At 42.7% G+C, this 20,083-nt stretch overlaps 1 protein-coding gene across 2 annotated transcripts in view; it reads left to right on the plus strand.

The window, feature by feature from the left end:
- The window catches only part of GMPS (guanine monophosphate synthase), a 21,169-nt gene extending 2,340 nt beyond the window's left edge, over positions 1–18,829 (plus strand). For both annotated transcript variants that reach the window (XM_042820655.1, XM_042820654.1), the window contains 15 exons: positions 1,131–1,312; positions 3,917–4,031; positions 5,551–5,648; positions 6,835–6,938; positions 7,668–7,861; positions 8,176–8,341; positions 9,196–9,347; positions 9,526–9,699; positions 11,223–11,328; positions 12,383–12,498; positions 13,479–13,604; positions 14,364–14,479; positions 15,992–16,122; positions 17,167–17,339; positions 18,283–18,829. In XM_042820655.1, coding sequence (XP_042676589.1) covers positions 1,131–1,312; positions 3,917–4,031; positions 5,551–5,648; positions 6,835–6,938; positions 7,668–7,861; positions 8,176–8,341; positions 9,196–9,347; positions 9,526–9,699; positions 11,223–11,328; positions 12,383–12,498; positions 13,479–13,604; positions 14,364–14,479; positions 15,992–16,122; positions 17,167–17,339; positions 18,283–18,384 — 2,055 coding nt within the window. In that variant the 3' untranslated portion in view covers positions 18,385–18,829. The remainder of the gene's footprint in view (positions 1–1,130; positions 1,313–3,916; positions 4,032–5,550; positions 5,649–6,834; positions 6,939–7,667; positions 7,862–8,175; positions 8,342–9,195; positions 9,348–9,525; positions 9,700–11,222; positions 11,329–12,382; positions 12,499–13,478; positions 13,605–14,363; positions 14,480–15,991; positions 16,123–17,166; positions 17,340–18,282) is intronic.
- The last annotated feature ends 1,254 nt before the right edge of the window (positions 18,830–20,083 follow it).

Here is a 20,083-nt window from a genome sequence, read left to right on the forward strand (position 1 = left end):
TTTTTTTTATTTTTTTTTTTTTTTTTTTTTTTTTTTTTTTTTTTACATCCTTTAATTTAGATGGACAAAACATTTCCTGGTTGCTGTGAGCTCTGGAAGTTCCCTGGGTGCTCGCTATCTGCAGCTGGCCCAGGGCAGCTGCTGGCAGAGCACTGTCCCTCTGGGGCTGAGCAAGGCAGCTCTAGGGCGGCCTTTGCATTTGGGAGAGCTTCAAAATGTCTGCTAAGGTAGCATTTACCATAGTAAAACCCTTTCTAGGTTTTCCTTCATCAAATTACACTGGCAAGGAAACAGTGTTAAGTTCTAAGTTAAGGGGAATAAAACTCCAAAGTGAGTGATTTCAGGAGCAACAGTTTTTTCTGCATGAATTTCCTGGCATCTGAGCATGGTGGAATTCACGTTCTTCCGCAAAGACCCCTTGGTGAGGGCGTTTCCACAGAGCACTCGTTCTCCTTAGAGAAAAAGGAACCCATCCATGTGTTTTCTTGCCCTCTGCCAGGTTTGGCTGAAGCTGGCCATCCAGCTCAAGCAGCCTAGTGTGCAGACTGCAGGGACTGCTTGAATGCTGCATTCGAAAGTTTGTTTTTCATAAATTGAAGCAGAAACATTTGTTTTCAATTTCTACTCCCTGCTCCCCCCTGGATGTAATGACAAGTGAAAGCTCAGAGTACGAGGCAATGCGATGGGGAAACACATTTTTCCCCTAGCTTTGCATAGCGCTGCTTTGCTTGAGGAATGAGGCACATGCTCTTCATTATCATATGGTGTGCTGGGCTGCATGCAGAACTGTAATGTGGCAGAGGATGGAGCTGTGCTGGTGAACAGGGCACGGTGCTGCTTGTCTGTGGGAGGCTGTCCCATCACGAAGGGGAAAGACTGATGTAGTTTGTGCTGTGCTTGGATTTGGGGATGGGGATGTTGCTGCATGGGAGGGATGTGTTGTGTCAGTGTAGCAAGCTCGTGGACACACTGAGCTTTGTAAACTTGCAGGTTCTTCCATTTACAAGTCTTGCCTTTAGTCTATTTAGCCAGGAGTTAAGGTGCAGGCGCCCCTAGCAGCCCTGCAGCTGTGGGATGTGTGCCATAAGGCTGCAGCGTCCCACAGAGCGCTGACTGAGCCCTGTTCACAGCCAGAGAACACTGGAGGAGAGCTGAAGGACGGGCAGCACCACTACGAGGGAGCTGTCGTCATCCTGGATGCTGGTGCACAGTATGGGAAGGTCATCGACCGCCGGGTGCGTGAGCTCTTCGTCCAGTCCGAGATCTTCCCCCTGGAGACGCCCGCCTTCGCCATCAGGGAGCAGGGCTTTCGGTAGGTGCTGGTAGGGCAGCTGCCTGCTGGTGCTGTGCTGTGCCTTCCCCTGGGGTTGTGCTGTGCTGTTGGATCCTCAGCTCATCCTCCTGGGTTTCGCTGGGTAAAACCTGTGCAGCAGCGTCACTGTTGTCTATTTGCTGCTCATTGCGGTGTTGTAAAATGTCGCTTCAATAATTTTTCTTTGTTAATATAACTTAAGTGGCTGCATTTTAATTATGTATCTGCAGAAAATTAGATGACAGTGTTCCTTAACCTGTTAAACCAGGGTAGTTATTGTATAATTATGGAAAAAAAACCAACCTATTTAACTGCAACTTGAGTATTGAACAAATTGTCGTAAATGATGCCAAACCATTTCTGGGAAGTAACAGGAAAAAAAAACCTCATTGGAAGTGCCATGCATTGTTAGCAGCAAGAAACCATCTCGGTTGTGTAGAACTTTGCACAGTTCTTGTTTTATGATGCTTGCCAGAGTAAGCCTCTTTTTGTGTGGGGGAAATAAATCGGCTGAGGTCTGCAAGTCATCAAGGACTTCACTTGTCAGGTTAAAATTTGGAGGTGCTTTGAGTGTTTTTGCTAGAGCCATTCAGGAGATAAAGCGGTGCTGTGTTGCAGAACTGTTTTTCTAATCGATGATAATTAGTGACTCAATAGGCAGTGTGTTTTAGAAAGTCAGATGGGAACTCACTGATCTCTTCTGCAAACTGAATGGAGAACCCAGGAGCTGCTGCACCTGTCAGGCAGCCTTTCTATGAAGAATTTCTTTTAGAAATGCTCTGAAATATACATTGTGTCAGATTTAGTTAATGATTCCCCAACAGGCAAGCTGTTGGAGCAGAGGATGTACCTAACTACCACTTTAAAAAGCATCCCTGCACCTCATTGCTTGCTTCCAGGTGTGGATGGCAGTGCTGACAGTGAGGGGCTCAGAGCTGCGCTCTGCTGCTGCACGTTTGCAGTGAGAGAGCTTTTTTTGTCCCTTTCTGTTCTGAGTTGAAAATTCTGCTTATCCTGATTAGAGCTGTTGGATTTGTCATTCCAGATAATTGCTCTCTAAATTTGGGCTCTCCACTCAACAGGTTGCTCCTCAAGGCTGAGGCAGTGATTCCAGCTTATCAGTTGCACCCATCAGTCAATAAATGTCCCCACTGCTGGTCAATCATTTGCATCCTGGAGAGCTCTACAAACACTGAGTTTAGCTGCTGGGTGCCTCTCTGCAGTGACCATTGTAAAAGGAAGCTCATGGTTTTACTGCAGGGTTTTGATGAAGCTCCACGTGCCGTGGGAACAGTCTGGTTTCCATATCACAGTGCATGGCATCAATGATGAAAATTGAGTAGTCCTGGGAGCTGTGCTGAGGCCTGAGATAGGCAGAGAGGTGGAAAGCACTGCCGAGTTTTATTTGCGTGTTGCATTTACAAAGGCATCTCTGCAGCTCCTGCAGGTGCAGAACACTGGCACAGGGTGCCTGGTCCTGTAAGGACGTACTGTGTTGTGTCTGGGGGCATTAGTTTGTAGGCTTGGCAACATTTCTGACCTCTGGGACCTGAGGGCTGGGGAGCAACGGCTGTGTTTTATTCCTGGTGTTTTGCTGTGGCTCCTGTGGGATTGTAGCCCATTATAAACAGGCTTTCTGAAACCTGCATAGGCCGCTTTGGAAGTGGTTTAAGCTAAACCAGAGCAAGGTGTATCTGTAGCAGAGCTAGAAGGCACATCACAAATTACATGGTCGTGCAATGGAACATTCAGATTCTGCATTCTGTGCTGCAGGAATGTGAGGACAGCTGAGAAGATGCGGGTCATGACTGGCACTGGCTTTCTTCCTGTTTTCCTCTCTCATCTCCCAATTCATTTTGTATTTTAAGGGTTCAGATACAGGAAATCTTTCTGTGTTCTTGAGTTCTTAATTGGCAAGTAAGAGAAGCAGACTTGAAGCCTGTAATTCTCTTTTTTAAACAAGGCAGTAGCTAATTGACTTCTCATTAAAAAACACTTAGTCTATAGGTGTAGCTACGTTTTCCTTATTCTATATGACTTGGTGCTCCACATGCATGGCTCTGAGCAGATGCTCTGCACAGTCATGGGGTGGCTGAGGTGGGTCACCCCGGGTCTCTGCAGCCCGGCCCCTGAGCTGCTCTCAGCCACTCCTGCACATCCCCAGCAGCACCCCAGCCCTCCTTGCTCCTTCTGCAGCTCCAGCCCAGCAGTGCTGCTCTCACAGCTCCAGAAACACAGGAGACTCTTTCTGAGCGTGGCTCTCCTCCAGATGGCACAGGCAATGCGCAGTGTGTTTGTGTTGCAACGCTAATGCTCTGTGCTTGATTCTCGCCATCTTGCTTCTCTTGTAGTCAGCATTTGGCTGGGAATGTGAAATGCAGCCCTGTTTTAAGTTGGCTTATATTTGACTTTGTTTAACCTGATGAAATACTTCTCTTGTAAACTGTTTTTGCTAGCTGTAGCCTAGCAAACCTAAACTGCCTGCTGGAAAATCTGTATTAGCATTTAATTCAGAATATGCAGAGTTATGAGCATTATAAGGCAATGTCGGTGTTCAAATGAAGTTGTTAAATGTGAGATAATTTGATTATCTCTTGTCTGCAGAGCTATCATCATATCTGGAGGACCAAATTCTGTGTATGCTGAAGATGCACCATGGTTCGACCCAGCAATATTTACAATAGGAAAACCAGTTCTTGGGATCTGCTATGGCATGCAGGTATGGTGGAGGGAGAGATGTTTGCCTGTGAAAGCCTTGTTGCTGCAATTAGCCAGAGTTAAGTGCTACAGGACCAGCTTTCCAAAATAAGCAGTGTTGTGTGCCATGAATGCAAAAGATATTTTTAAGGTGCTAATTGGTAAACTGAGCATGCTGTGTTACCAGCAGCATAAATGCTTTTCTTCTTGCTTTGCTACTGTGAACTGAGTTCTGCGCTCAATTTTTTTGTCATAATAAATGCACCCTGACAGTCATTAACTAATTCCATCTGGTTGATATTAGAGAACGTGTCCATCATAAACAGGTGAAGTAGTTTTTCCCTTTGATTTTCAAGTGTGGAATCTTTCTATTATAGCTCATGAGCGTGCTTTGGTGACCCTGCAGTGATCTAGTGATCCAAATGGAGTGAAGAACCACTCCCATGGGGACAAAGGACAGATCAGATGCATGACCTCTGCACGTGCATCTTGTTTTTTTCATGAGGTTAGCAGTTTAAAAGCCTTCAGAGGTGCAGAGTATGGCTGGAAAAACTACTCAAGAAGGGCTGGTAATTATGGAAACAATGCTGGCACTCCCTGTTCTAAAGGGAAATGTGTGTTGTAATAAAGTGGAAGTGCCTTAAAATGTCAAGCAAATTAAAAACCATGTTAGCTAGCCTAAAGCAGGGGCGTTCCTCAAGGCTGACTTTACAGAACTGAATCAAGTGTCTGTGTTAACACACCACTACTTTTATTAGAATAGATTGGAATCAGACTAGCACAGCCAGTGAAATATCAAACTGAATCTAAAATAACTTAAATCTCTGAACCAATGTAGTTAGGAGGTGAAAATCTGAAGTGTGTGTGTTTGTTACCAGTCATATCTGAAGGAAAAAATCTGAGACTTCTGAAGTGTGAAATGCAGAATTCCTCACCTTGCCTTTTGAAGTTGAATTTTAGAAAGAAATAATCAGGTGAGATTTGTGCTACTCTTACCTAACAAGGGCTAAGAAGAGTCTCTGTGGTCACAAAAATCAGACTTAAGTTTTTGCCTGGTTCTCCAGAGGTGATCAGGCAGATCTCAAGAAGGTTAAGCCTATGTGAGGGCCCTTCTCTGAGGGCTGGCTGTCAGGTTTTTGTTTAGCAGCTTATCTGTCTTTGTGGCAAATGGCCTCAGATACTCCACTGATGTGCAGAGCAGTCATTTAGAAGTACGCATTGATTTACAGTACTGAATATGTGTTGTCTTGTGCATCTTTGCCCCTTGCCTGCTGCTGTGTATTTCTGTTACTCAGTGTGTGTAGCAGTACTCCCCAGCTATGCTGACAAAAGGCCAGAGGAAGAGAATGAGCCCAGTGCTCCTTTTTGAAAAGAATTCTTATGGTTTTGCCAAGTGCTATTTAAAATGAGGATAGTCATGAAAATCTGTCTTTCTGTGTGTCCAAGGACTGGAACTATTTGTTGGTCACAGGCTGAAGTACAAAGATTAAAGCAGTACTAAGTAGCCATGCTTTTCTCATGTCGTCTTTGTGTTTTGGCAGATGATGAACAAGGTGTTTGGAGGTACAGTGCACAAGAAGAGCGTCAGAGAAGATGGAGTGTTCAACATTACTCTGGATAACACGTGTTCACTGTTCAGGTACATGGATGCTTTGAGTTAGGAGAGCAGTATTGGGAAGGGAATGGAACTGGTCTGGAAACTGGTGACTGAGTGACAGGAAGGGTGTTTTTCAGGAGACAGTGAAATTGCATCCAAGCTCTTACAATTTCTAATAACCCGTTACAACTGTGTTCATGAGTAGGCAAGTTATGTATGTAAGCAAATATTCAGGAACAACTTCTCAGTTGACTTTTGAAATGTAGGTATGTTTGTTTAGAATTTTATATAAATCCTTTTATTTCAAAGTAAATTGTCTTAATTGAGTTGCTGTCAAGTACTGCTGCACCAAAGTCTGCGTAAAGCTCTTGTGTTCTCCTTGGCAGTGCATTGCTTTATGTTAGCTGGCACCCATCCAGTTTCTGAAAGGTAGTAACAGTAATTTTGAAACCACATGTGTTCTACCTTCCTTCAAAATTGCTTTGTGATGTTTTATAAAATCAGAATTAGATTTCTTAGTAGTTTGTCAGTGCCTCACGAGTTCCTTGCAGTAATCCTAATGGTTTAGTTGTGCCCAGAGATACAACTTTATTGACTTCTTCCCTGTAGAGCTATTGTAGGACTTTATATCCCACCTCGTGTCTAGAATGCCCAGAATTGTTCTGAGGACATTCAGATTTGACCAAGGAAACTTCACTTAATTGGAATAAAAAGCAGGAATCCAGATATCCTGACTGGCAGTAGATGGCTGTACGTGTCAGAGAGGGCATATTTCAACGTTGAGTTATTTTAAAAACAGCAAAAACAAACAGTCCCCATCAAATTAGCAAAAACCTTCTGAGTTGAGATACACTCCTCTTTTTGTGATGAATGCATTGCGTGGAAGCTTTGGCAGCTTCCAATGAAGGAGTCCCAGATGGAGGTGAGTGCTTCTGGGAAGGAAATCCTGCATGTATTTAAAAGGGGCCTGGTTGTTTTTGGAGCACATCTCCAGGGGGAAAGAAGAAATCCCAACAAACCACCCACGTTGTGTCGTTAGCACGAGGTAAGGTATTTGAGGATTGGTGTTGCAGGTAGCTGATTTGTGTGTGTGTGTGTGGGCTCTGTAAGTGAGAGCACTGTGAAAGCTTGATGTGTGACTTTGTCACATTTACACTGCAATGTATGGCACTCTCTTTAAATCTGGCCATCTTATTGTTATTGATTCTAGACTTTAATCTTTGTCTAGGGGCCTTCAGAAGGAAGAGCTTGTGCTCCTCACTCATGGGGACAGTGTGGATAAGGTTGCTGATGGATTCAAAGTGGTTGCACAGTCTGGGAACATTATAGCAGGTATTTTTTAACTGAAATTGGTTTTTTGATGGTCTTTGTTACAAGACTTAAAAGTTACCTGCAGGATGTCATGGGAAAATTTTGTTTTTTGTCAACTACTCAAAGTTCTGAATACCAGGCAGCCTCTTTGAGAGCCTTTCCTGGTAGGTGGAAGATATGGAAGAGTCTTAAGTTTGCTCAAACACTTAGTAAGATTTCAAGCTGTTCATGTGAGTTAATGAAAATCTTTCATTAAAAAATAAAGAGTCAGCAATGTTTTACATCCTGCTCTTAAATCAGACCAGTAACTAATTAGAGAAATTCTGGACAATGTCTGTGAATTGTATAAACTGACTTTTTGGATTAATGACGTTAAAATGGCAACTTCTTTGCTTCTGAAAGAAATGAGGCTCTGGTAACCTGGAGTGGCAATGAGAAGCATGGATAGCTTAATAATATCAGATCTTCTCAACTTCCTGGGAGGTTCAGTAATACTGAGGGAGCAGAGATCTGCTACAGATGCTGATGTTACTCGTTATTTCTAGAAAATAAATGAATTGCACTTTTTTGAATGACTTCCTGGTGAAACTCTGTGATGCTTCAACTTGCCTTTTGTATTTTAACCTTCTAAAAAGAACATGCAGCTTTAAAAATAAAGCTTAGTGCATTTGGAGCAAATGTTCATTTTGCTGTGTATGCACACTTCACATCCAATTATTTTCGTTCGTTCATTTCTTTGCACCAATGAAGGTATAGCAAATGAGTCTAAAAAACTCTATGGAGCACAGTTCCACCCTGAAGTTAGCCTTACAGTGAATGGAAAAATGATCCTGAAGAATTTTCTGTATGATATCGCGGGATGCAGTGGGACCTTTACAGTGGAAAACAGAGAACTTCAGTGCATTCAAAATATCAAAGAGAAAGTGGGCTCATCAAAAGTTCTGGTAAGCATCTGGATCTGAAGTCAAAAGATCATTTGCAAAAATCTGAGGAAAAACACTCGTGCATTTAGTCTGGCTAAGTGGAAAAGTGCAGAATTGTCATGATTTGGGTAATACATTAAGCAGGTTTGAGAAAGCTTTTGTGCATTGCACAATTGGGTCAATGTGTTGTTTGACTTCCCAGTGGTGACTTGGAGGAAAATGAGAAATCAATACTCTGCTTTCATCGTTGCAGCTGTATCTGAATTAGTAGTTAATACTTTTCTCCCTTGACAGCTCTGCAAGTCTGTTTTTTTCCCTTTTTTTCTCATCCTCAGGTTTTACTCAGTGGAGGTGTGGACTCAACTGTTTGCACTGCTCTGCTGAATCGTGCTTTAAACCGGGATCAGGTGATAGCTGTACATATAGACAACGGATTTATGCGCAAACGAGAAAGTCAGTCTGTGGAGGAGGCACTGAAAAAACTTGGGATTCAGGTTAAAGGTACCACTGAGCTGTGGCAAAGCTCATTTAATTGCAGTCCTATCTGTAGTGTGGTTAAGAGTCCTCCAGTGGAGCTTCACTTCTTGTTCTATATGTCTGTCTGCAGAAACTGGGCTCATTTGGGTGATTGAATGCCGTTGGAGCCAAAGTTCTTCCTCAAGGCTTTTTTCCCTCTCCTGTTTTATGGGAGTGTGTTGTTTGTGGAGTAGTTTATTGAGAAGCAGTCTTATGACTTCAAGCAATATGGTGAAGGCCAGAGTTTGTTCTACATACAGCAGTGCAGGATTTCTTTTGTTGTGTTGTTTTATTTTGTTTCAGAGGAATGCTGTGCCTTATCCTTGCATTCCCCAGACTAAAAAATCTGGGCTGTGACAAATAAGGGAATCCCTTTATGGGAAATGTGCCTTCTGTCAGTCATGGAGTTCAGTGCTGGTAGAAGATGCCAGAGAACCTCCGAGCTGATCTCTGTATTGAGAGCCTCTCTAAATTAAGAGATATGATGCACCGTGAGGAAACAGCGTTGTGTAATTTTGGTTGCAGTAAGGCCTTAGCTTAGTAACCATCCTGTAGCTATTTAAATGGAGCAAGTAAGTTGTAATCTAAGAGGGGAGACATGAACTGAACTTGCTTCCTAGCCTCGTGGTATTTAAGAAATGACCCTCTAGAGCATGTTGATAGAAGAAGTAACGTGCTTTTGCAGCAGTTCATTCTTGAGGTATCAAACAGGCCTATTTAGTACCATCAGCACTTAAATGACTGCAGTATTCCTAAGAACAATAGTCGTTCTTGTTCTTTGTAATCTTACATATAAATCTGTATTGGCTTTGCCAACCAATTCCTGTAATTTCATACAGTGGTGAATGCAGCTCATTCTTTCTATAACGGTACAACAACTCTGCCAATCTCTGATGAAGACAGAACTCCACGTAAAAGAATTAGCAAGACCTTAAATATGACTACAAGTCCTGAAGAAAAAAGAAAGATTATTGGTGACACGTTTGTTAAGGTAATGTATCTAGAATTCATGTGGAAAAAAAGAATCAAACGTTTTCTATCTCGGACTGCTTCATTCTGAAGCGCTGTGCACTCGGAAGCACGGTGTTGTGCAGGCTATGGATGACCTAATCCATTGGCAATCCATTGAGACCTTTGGACACTGAAAAGTTTTCTTTTCCATCTTACAGATTGCCAATGAAGTTATTGGAGAAATGAATCTGAAACCTGAAGAGGTTTTTCTTGCTCAGGGTACCCTCAGACCTGATCTCATTGAAAGCGCTTCCCTTGTTGCAAGTGGCAAAGCTGAAGTAATCAAAACTCATCACAATGACACAGAGCTGATTCGAAAGTTAAGAGAAGAGGTAAATGAAAATTTGGATACTGGTGTGTCCTTTTGATTATCACAAATGTGATGATGCTGAATGTGAAAGATGAGCAACTTATGTTTTGCTGATATAACTGGCCCATGTTGATGCATCTCGTGATGCTTGTGAGGCCCTTTAAGTTCTGTTTCAATATTGTAACTTATTGCACTTCTCTCTGGTTGCCATGTTCTCAAAGTGATCAGAATGGCTTCAGTATTGTCCAGCATTGAATATTAGTAAAAATGTCAACAGATTGAATCCATGCTGTTGCAGTGTGAACAGTGCTGCTCACAATTGTTACCTGAAAACGATTTCATTGCTCTTTTGTCTTTTAACACTTAAACCTATGAGGACTGTGTATGGAAGCAAAGCCAATACCAAACACCTGTAGCAGATGACTGCTGAAAGGCTTTTCAGACAGCTTTAGTCTGATTCAGGTGGAATTCATAATGTAATGGATTGCTTACTTCTCCCTTTGTGTCTCATTCTGAACATCAGTATGCAATGTTTTGTAATGGCATTGATCTCTCAGATTGCACATGATATGAATTCAGGCAACAGCAGCAATGTGCTTTTAGGTGAAATGATCATTAGTTCCTGTTGAGAGACATGACTGCAAGTCTTCTCAGTAGCACTGACCGCTACAGACATAGTATTCTCCTTTGGAAGAGAGTGAGAATTTGGAAAAATTTCTCATCAGAGGGAATGGCCAGGTACTGCAGGTGGGGGAGTCAAGAATTCAGGAATGGTAGAAATGAGGCACTTGGGGATGTAGTTCATTGGGGTGGGTTAATGGTTGGACTGGACCACCTTAGTGGTCTTTTCCAACCTTCATGATTCTGTGAATATGTTTTAGTGACTTGAGAACTAGGAGTAGATCTGTCAGGCTCTGATCTGAGGATCCGTTCTCTGTGCTCTTTCACGGCTTGTGCATCAAGTCAGTGGCCTGGTCGGCTGTCTGCCAGCAGTGTGCTGGTGGTGCACAATCTGTTTACCATTTGTCAACTTAAGAACCCACAGATCTTTTTGGAATATCCTGCTGCGGACACCTGTGGATAAAGACTGGGAGTTTAGAAATGGTACAAACACAGGAGATTGAACTGGTGACAGAAGACACTCTGAAGATGCAGCAGAGCCTTGTCTTTTTTATTGTACCCTTGGTTGGTTAGCTTAAACAAACCTATTCACAGTTCTCTGAGGTATTTTCAAAGCTTCTTGATCAGTATGAATTTTGGAAGACAGTCAGAACCAGACTGGCCTACGGTTGTATTTGCACTGCTTAAGCCATTGATACTTTTGGCACAAACAAACTTTGTCTTACCCCTCTCCTGTAACTGTTCTGCAAAGCCCACATTCACATGTACTTTTCTTTCCAGTGTTTATGCAAGTGTTGGCAGCTGATGCTGTGAAAAGCAGGCCACTCTGACTGCCTGTTACCTAAACATTTGAGGCTTTTTGTTTGAATATGTAAGCTAGAGTGTAAATCACTGTGGTTTTTCTTTTGTTCGTTTTTCTTTAAGGGTAAAGTTATAGAACCACTAAAAGACTTTCACAAAGATGAAGTTCGAGTGCTAGGAAGAGAGCTTGGACTTCCCGAAGAGCTGGTTTCAAGGCATCCCTTCCCAGGTACCAGAATCCGTGCTGCTTAGTGAAGGGCTGTGTGCATCAGTGTTGTTTGGAAGATACTTAATGTGCAGAATAAATTTGTGTTGGAGAATGGAACTTTCCTCTGAACACAGAACTAATGTGGTGGATTTTCTGAGGCTTTAGTTTAAGCACAGGATTTTCTTTGTGAGGAAATGAGTAATTGAGAGCAGCTTGATTTTATGCACAGTGCTTAAAATAACAGATTTATAATTGAGTTATCATAGAGAGCTGTATTTGTTTCTTCTTAATTTTGTAAGCCAAAGCAAGAATTATCAGTGAAGTGCAGCTGAATGCTGTCTCAGCTGTCAAATGTATCTTGCATGAAATGATGGCCATTGTCTGCCTGCCTTTCTAAGTGACTGTTGCTGTTTTGAAAACGACTGCATGGTGAATAACAACGGTTCTCAACCAGAAAACATCAAACTATGTAATGTAATAACAAAGTCCATCTTTTCAAGAGATGTGCTCTTTGTGTTTCTAAAATTGTCCTGCAGGGTGTGTAGTAGTCACAGTCAGAATGCCTAGGCTGCTCTGTTAATGCACCAGCACTGCATGAGGTTAATGACACTGTTCAGATGAACATCTGTAATTTGCTGAGAACTTTTGTGTCAAGTAGTTAGCAGGCCAAATAGCCTCCAGGGATCTCTTTAAAAAACAATCAGATTCAACTGTATGTTATAACCAACTCTGCCATCCAGGCTGCCTAGCAAAGGGAAGGAGGAGGTTACTGTTTGCTTTGGCTAGCCATCCAGCACGCTTCATCATCACTAATGCTGCCTTACACAAGCAGCCAATGCAAAATGTCAGTAACTAGTGCTTAAATGTACTGACCAGAAATACTGTTCCAGAATAAACTGCTGGCTTATTTCTTTGGCTTGTTTTGTTGAGTGTCAAGACAGCGTAAGTGGAGGTGTGGTGGCAAAGCATAGTCTACTTAATGACTGACCTGATGTTCCAGTGCTGTTGCTTCTTGAGTTGAAAGTCAACTTTTCATGTTATTTAGTGTGATGTATTTTTCAATTTTACGTTGCAGGTCCAGGTCTGGCAATCAGAGTGATATGTGCTGAGGAGCCTTATGTGTGCAAAGACTTCCCTGAAACAAACAACATCTTGAAAATAGTTGCGGATTTTTCTGCGAGTGTTAAGAAGGTATCAAAACTGTTGGGTTCTAACGTGTATAGAGGTAGTGTGATCCTTCTGTAGTGCATTGCTGTGAAGATTAAGATGCTAAAATTTAAAAATGACTGGTTTGTGTTCTTTGGGCATAATGCATTCCAGTCCAACTTGCTCAAAGCCATTTGGTACGGTACAGTAGAATTTTTCAAGTCCTGGCTATGGCAAGTGTTGAGTGACTTCTGTAAATTGGAAGCTTATGTACCTTTCAGATAGCAAATAAATCCTCTTTTAGTCAAAATTCGTGGAGATGAGGATTTCAGAAGATGATTTGAATTTCATAGTATCAGAAAAAAGATTTTCCCTATTTGGAATAGCTGTAATTTTCTAGGATGGCGTGTACTAACAGCCACCGAGTGCCTGAATTGAGGGTGCAAGAGTGAGGAGCCAGCATTTGCTGGATGTCCCAAACAGAATCCTGAAGTGATTGGTTGATGATGTGTAAGCTCTCAATCCTTGAACTGTTGGGACCTTCCTGGTTTCTCAAACTGACTCCTAAGCTCCAAACTGAGCTGCAGGGGGCTGAAAAGCCACCAGTAGAGAGCAGCAGGAAGTGCCGCGTCCAGAACAACTTCCAGAGCTTTTTTGAAGGAACACCAAAGGAAAAGCATCTGTAAGTGCTCTTCTTGAAAGTGTGTTGCGTTGCAGTGTAAGGTAACGCAGCATTGCTTTGTTCTGTGCTGAAATAAACAACAGGCATGAAAAATTCAGCTTTGGGAGAGAGAATGAACGCAGAAAAGCAGTTTCACCTATGGTCCTGGGAGGGCTTCAGTGTAAAATGCATACAGTTGCTTTCACTGAAACTTAGTTGTTACACAAAAGGTATTCTGTAATCAGTTCCCAAGGGTAAATGTGGACTATATTTGGCCAACCAGCTACTTAATTTTATTTATGTTGTGTCTGAATGTGTGGGGGCTTTAATTAGTTAAAAGTTATTTTTCTGCATCATTGCACAGCCACATACTTTGTTGCAAAGGGTCAAAGCGTGCACGACTGAAGAAGACCAGGAGAAACTGATGCAGATTACAAGCCTACATTCACTGAATGCCTTCTTGTTACCCATCAAAACTGTGGGAGTGCAGGTAAATTAATACATTCCAGGAATATTCTTAAAGCTGCTTCCTAGCAGTTGGCAGGCTGCTAGAAAGTGTAAGGATTGCTACTGTGATGTTGCTAAGAACTCTAGAAATCAACTTCAAAAGGCTGTGACTGCTATGTCTTGTGTCAGCTCTGGTAGAGTGCAGGTGTTGAGAGACCTGAATAGATACATGGGTATCATGCCAGGTGTCATATTTGAGGATGTCATTAAGGTTGAATAATGCTGGTTGCTTGCACAGGCAATTTCTTCTTGATGTTTATAGCCTTATAGATTCCAGTTGTACTCCTGTTGCTCCTTTCGAGGCTGAGCAGTCTTTCTTTGCATTATCATTATTGAATTACACCTTTACTTTTATTACTGGCTGCTTAACCTTGCATGTCTCTTCTGTAAGTCCTTGCAGTCAGCTTTTGTTATTACTTGCAATGGCAATATCATCAGCAGACTTCTGTACCTCATCACAAGCCTTCCTCAGATGGTGCCCTCAGAATATCAACATGTAATCAAGTCCCAGTGTTGTGGTCACCTTATGAATTCTGAATCCCTTCCTTTTATGTGCTCTTGCCAGCTCCCAAGAGACCTGTCTCACTTTGATGTTTTCTCCATTTACTTGATATCTCTGAGCATTCTGATTTCGACAGGTTTGTGTCCACTGAATGTTGACACAAAGGCTGGTCCTGTAACTGACATGGAAAAGCGGCGTGAAATATTTTGGTAGTGAAATTCGTATTCCATTCATTGCCAGGGTGACTGCCGCTCGTACAGCTACGTGTGTGGGATCTCCAGTAAGGATGCCCCACACTGGGAGTCCCTCATGTTTCTCGCCAGGCTCATACCTCGCATGTGCCACAACATCAACAGGTGAGTGTTCTCTGCTCAGTGCCAAGCTGCTCTTGTTTCTGATTTCTGATGCGTGGAAGCTTAGTGCCCTGCTGAATCTACGGTGTATTTTCTTGTGAACAAATGTGTATTATATGGAGGTTACAAATAATAAATCCAAGCTTGGGTTTATTTCTGGAAATACCAACTTGAAGTAATGGATAGTTTATCTCCTCATTTTAATCACTCAATTAGACAACTTCCAATGTAACTTAAATGTTTTCTGAAGAGTTCTGAGCCTGCTGCTGAGCTGTGGGATCACACGTTGTGTCAAGAAGGGGATTTGCGCGACTGTCAGCTCTAGAGCTGCAAGGAAGAGTTCCAAAGCTGGGTGGTTTTATCTTAATTGAGGTCTCTTGTGAATATGTGTTTTCTTCTCAAGTTGCTCAGAGATTAAGTCAGTTCTAGAAAATATGTATCCTTGCTCAGCTGTAGACTTTGACAAAGCTGCTTATAATTGCTTATAGCAAGACTTAATTTTGTCACTGAAGTGACACCCACTGGAAGAGCTACTGTACTTGGAGACATGTTGAATTACAAGATATTCTTCTAAATTATGTGCAGAGCAAATAAAAGAAGGCATGAATTCATGGCAGTGTGTGCTGGATGTACAGCATTGCTGTCTTTAAGCTGCTCTGGCTTTAATACTCCCCTCCTGAATATACTCCCACCCCAGGAGTTCTGCCATACCAGGGTGTGTTTCTGAGAGCTTTGGGTCGATGTTGATGGGGAGCTGGGGAAGCAGCAGCTGGAGGAGTGTGCTGGGGGCAGTTGGTGTCTGCCCAGCTGTGCACGCTTTTACTACAAACAGAGACACAATGTCAAGCATGGGTCCTGCCCTGCTTTGGATTTTTGACAAGTGTTCTTACTTTGTATCTACAAACTCAAATAACTTGTGTGCATTCATGATACACAGTAAATCCTTCTGTGAGGCCAGCTGGGCAATATTGCTTTTTGTTCTGCAGCATGTATAACGGTGAGATTAAAAAGATAAAGCTGATGTGATTGGTTTGAATTCGGAAGATACTTTATTACAAATGCAGTGAAATAGATTTGTAAACAGCAGTGTTAGTGCCCTGTTTTGAAAACACAGCTATTCCTTAACAAAGAAGGTTTCCTGTCGATGATATGGTGGTTTCCTAATGGACTGAAGATAGACATTTTAAGCACATAAGTAGCTTTCTTTGAATAGTCTTAACTTTTACTCACATCAAAGTAAAATTGAAAAGAAAAAAAAAAAGTCTTCTGTAATACCAGTGAGTTAGTGGTGAATTGGTACACCTGACTTGCAAAGCTAGCACACGTGTTGCCTTTACTGAATATATCCATTAAATTATAACAAGTTCTAGTTGGTGGCTAAGGAGCGAAACCAAATATTGGGTATTTTTTTGGTTCAGTTATTTTTTCTGCAATGCTAAAGATGTAGTCTTTAGGCAGTCTGTTACATTCCACTTCCAGAAAACGTGTTTTCCTACCATCTGGTTTGTTTTCCAGGGTTGTGTATGTGTTTGGTCCACCAGTCAAAGAGCCTCCCACTGATGTCACACCCACATTCCTGACAACAGGAGTCCTCAGCACTTTACGTCAAGCTGACTTTGAGGCTCACAACATTCTCAGGGAGTCTGGTAGGTATTTATGAGCCTTGTCCCATAGATGAAGCTGTTGTTTCAAGATCCCCATGCACCCATCCCTATAGGTGTGGTTACATAATGCGCAGTCACTCCATGGGCTTCTTGATTACGTCCAAAATTTATTGCTGAATGAGATGACAGGCTACTGCCTTTTCTTAAAGGTCTGGAGGTGGAGAGCTGAAAGGCAGGAACTGCTGGGCTTTCTGCTAGCAGAATTAGAGGTAGGGTTGCAGCTTTTTCATTCTTCATATGGCAGCTGGAGATAAACCTCACAGCTGGGTGCTGCTGCCTCGTCTGCTGCCTGTTGTCACACATGGGACTGTGGCTGGGACCATCCTTCTGGTAGGAGTGGGATTTGCTTCAGACACATTGCACAGCTCAGAGGCATGATACTTTGCTGCAGTGTGAACTCCTGCAAGAGCCACTATTAGCCAGCAGAAAGTCAAATTACTTGTTGCTGCTGATCTCAGTTATCAGTATCTGCCTGAAGTAGATGAAATGTGTAGAGAGACTTGGCGTGGTTTTGAAATCATGCTTGGTTGTGGAAGGGAGCTAACTGTTAAATCACCCTACCCTGTATTTGGTGTTATCTAGATTTCTTTGGTAATGGCTGATAGTATCTCAAAATGTAAGTTTTTTTGAATTTCTCTTTCTGAGAATTGCTCTTCATTACAGTGAATGTTGGAACAGACAGAATTGAATGCTTATGTTTTGTGGGTAGGAAGGAGATCTTAAGTTGCAAGTGCAGTCAGTTGCAGAGTTAACGGATTATCCAGTTCTGTTCTGCATGCCTGCAGGCCTTGAAGATTATTTCAAGTGGCAATTTGAGTAGTTTTAGTGTATGCACTGCTAATTACATAATTGGATAATCAGTGTGATCTTCTGAGGCCTGGTGGTGAAGTCCCAGAACTGCGGTGTTTCTTTCCATGTAAGTGGAGGAATCACATCTGAAATAAGTGTAGGCAATCCTGTAAAACTTCAGTCGTGCTTGTACTTCAAAACCAAACTGAAGCACTTGGTGCTGCTGTTTTCCTGAAGGCTATGCTGGAAAAATTAGCCAGATGCCAATAATCCTGACCCCGCTGCATTTCGATCGGGACCCGCTGCAGAAACAGCCGTCCTGCCAGAGATCCGTGGTCATCCGGACGTTTATTACGAGCGACTTCATGACTGGGATTGCAGCAACTCCTGGTAATGAGGTTCCAGAAGAGGTAATACGGACCTTCAAGTTCCTTTTCAGAGCTTGTGTTGTAGGTGACTTGTTCTAACTTTCTTCACTCTTGGTTTTTTTCCTGCTCTTGGTTAGGCACAATGTACTGTTGTGTTGCTTTGGAAAAAAACAGTAACAGAGAGAAGCTGACAGTGGTTTCAATGGGAATGACAGACTTGGAAGTTTTCCCATCAAAATAGCAGAGATTTTGAAGCTTTTGCCTGCATTGGTAATTGGAAGTTACCAATGCCTTCTGGAATTGCTTTGCTTCCCACTTTTATTTTACTGAAAGTGCTGCTTAACATCTCAAAACGTGCTGTTTCCAGATTAGGTCACTGGAAGATGTTTCAAGCACTTTTTCTAGGAAGCTTCATCGGTGTCCAGCCTGGAGTGCTTTGTCTCTGATGGAGCTAACATTAATTGATTACTCTGGAGAACAGCTGCCAATGGGCAGTCTTTCCATTAGATGCTTCCTTCTGCTATTTTTTAACCTTCACAGCTCCCTTTTCTTGTTTGAATAGTTCATCATTTCTATCAGGCTGCTGCTTTCTGTTTGATTGTGGGTCAGCTGGAGGTGCTGGTCTGAGATGTCTGCAAGTGATTGACAGCAGAGCAGCACAGTAAAACGTAACCTCAAAAAAATCATTCTGAAGCTGAAGAGCTGCTGCCTTAAGGGAAGTGTGTTGCGATTGCTGCTCAGTTCTATTGCCAGTGCCAGAAATCAGCAGGTTCCAAATACAGCTGCAAATATTGAGAAGCTGGGAGTTTTCCTTTGTTGTTTTTACTTCTTAATTGGTTGTCATATGCTAGGAGCTGTAGGATTTTTCTCTCCTGTTTATAGAACAGAATGAACAGTGTTTTCCTTGTATAACTCTTTCTTAGGGTAGTTTTCGTCACGTCTGTTCTATGTGCTTTTTACAGATCTGTTTATTTCCCCCCTACAGGTTGTATTAAAAATGGTGGCAGAGATAAAGAAGATTCCTGGCATTTCTCGGGTGATGTATGACTTGACATCAAAGCCACCAGGAACTACGGAGTGGGAGTAAATAACTTTTTTTTACTGAAGTACTGTGTGCAGTCTAAATCATATCAGAAACCATTCCCAGTGTTGACATGCAGTACTGTGAAAGAGTGACTGGAGCTGCTGCATCCCATCTGACTCCTCTCCTGGAGCGCAGGGCGGCGGTGACGAGCAGTGCAGGGATAACAGAGTGGGGCTGAGGATTTGTACGGGTAAACGATGGCGGCGTTGCCTGTGTGCAGACAGATTCCCATTGCTTTGGCCTTTGTCTTACTGATTCTTCCCATTCCCACGTGTTCCAGTTGTTAACTGTCATTTCGACTTGTCTTTGGTTTTGTACACTGTGTAAAAAGAGACAGCTTATTTACTTCTACCAAAAGCATTGTTACAGCCTAAAAATGTAAAATGAATTCTTTGTGACCAACTGCTTTTGAACAAATTTATTATAAATAAATATTTTGCCAAATGGAGTAGTGGGTATTGCTGAGTTGTGGAATTAACGTGTATCTGTTGTGTGCTGTTAGGCCTGTTTCTAGATTGTTTGACCTGTAAGCCCGTGGCAATAACATTGAGTCCCAAAAGAGCAATGCTGAAGTGTTATGAGATGACCTTCTGCCTGCCTGCCTGTCCTCACTCCCTCTTGCATCGCCTGGTCGGTGTGTTGGTTGGTGACAGGCATGTCCCCATCACACGCTGTGTCTGTGGAAATGTCACATCCCTGCGAGGTGTCTGTGTGCTTCTGGGGCCTCGGAGAGGAGTAAAAGCAGGAGTGCAGCTCTAAAAGCTGTGGCACCAGAGCTCCAGGATGGCCGAATCCTGGTTCTGGTCTCCAACCCTTATGCAATAGTCCCTTCACAGCCTGCTGCTGCCCATGTGCTTACGTTATACTTGATGATAGTTTGTTTTCTTCACATTAGCTTTCACAGGATTATTATTATTATTTTTTTAATGTAATGTATTCAGCTTGTTTTTTAAAATCCTTATAGTCATTAGTGTGGAGTCACAGTATTGGAGTGGCTTACCCAACCAGTATAGATTATTTCCATCGTGTATACTCTGCTGTTTCTGTAGTTAAGCAATAATTTAAGAGGTGTTTATCTTGGACACCTGTGCTTTCCTGATACATCAAGGCAGAGCTGTCTCCATCCACCTGAGAGGGCTGAGCATGTCCTGCAGATGCTGTCTGTGGAGTTGCAGGTTCTGTAGCAGCTCTGAGCTGAGCAGCTTGCTGGATAACTGCCCATGGAACTGCTGCTGTGTGCTCCCAGTCAGCCCTGCCATCCATTTCTTGTAGCTGAATGGAAGGCAACTGTTCAAGTTCTATGTGGGCAAAACAGTTGCTCTCAACTGTTCAGGAGCATGGGGTTCATGGCTGTAGCTACTTATATTTCTGCTTACACAGATCAATGAACTGGAATAATGGTTGAAAGTGTTCTGTTTTGTTTGGTTGCACATTGTGTGTTCCTATTATTTCTGCATTTACTGCCTACGCATTATGGAAATTTAGTTTAACTCCAGCTTACAGGACGTGGCTAATATGTAAACTTCTGATTTCTGCCTGTATTCCTGAGCAGCTGCATTTCCTCTGGAGGCGGCGTGCAGCAGCCCCTGCACTCTGAGGCCACTCCTGCTGCAGTGGCCGTGAGCTGCCCTGCACTTGCGCCTCACATGGGGCTTGGGTGAACAGATCCTAACTGCTGTGCATCTCAGCTGCCTCCTTCTGA

This window comes from Centrocercus urophasianus, unplaced genomic scaffold (genome assembly GCF_019232065.1).
Source record: "Centrocercus urophasianus isolate 14NV4802_14NV808 unplaced genomic scaffold, USGS_Curo_1.0 seq_19, whole genome shotgun sequence".
In the NCBI taxonomy this organism is placed as follows: Eukaryota; Metazoa; Chordata; class Aves; order Galliformes; family Phasianidae; genus Centrocercus; species Centrocercus urophasianus.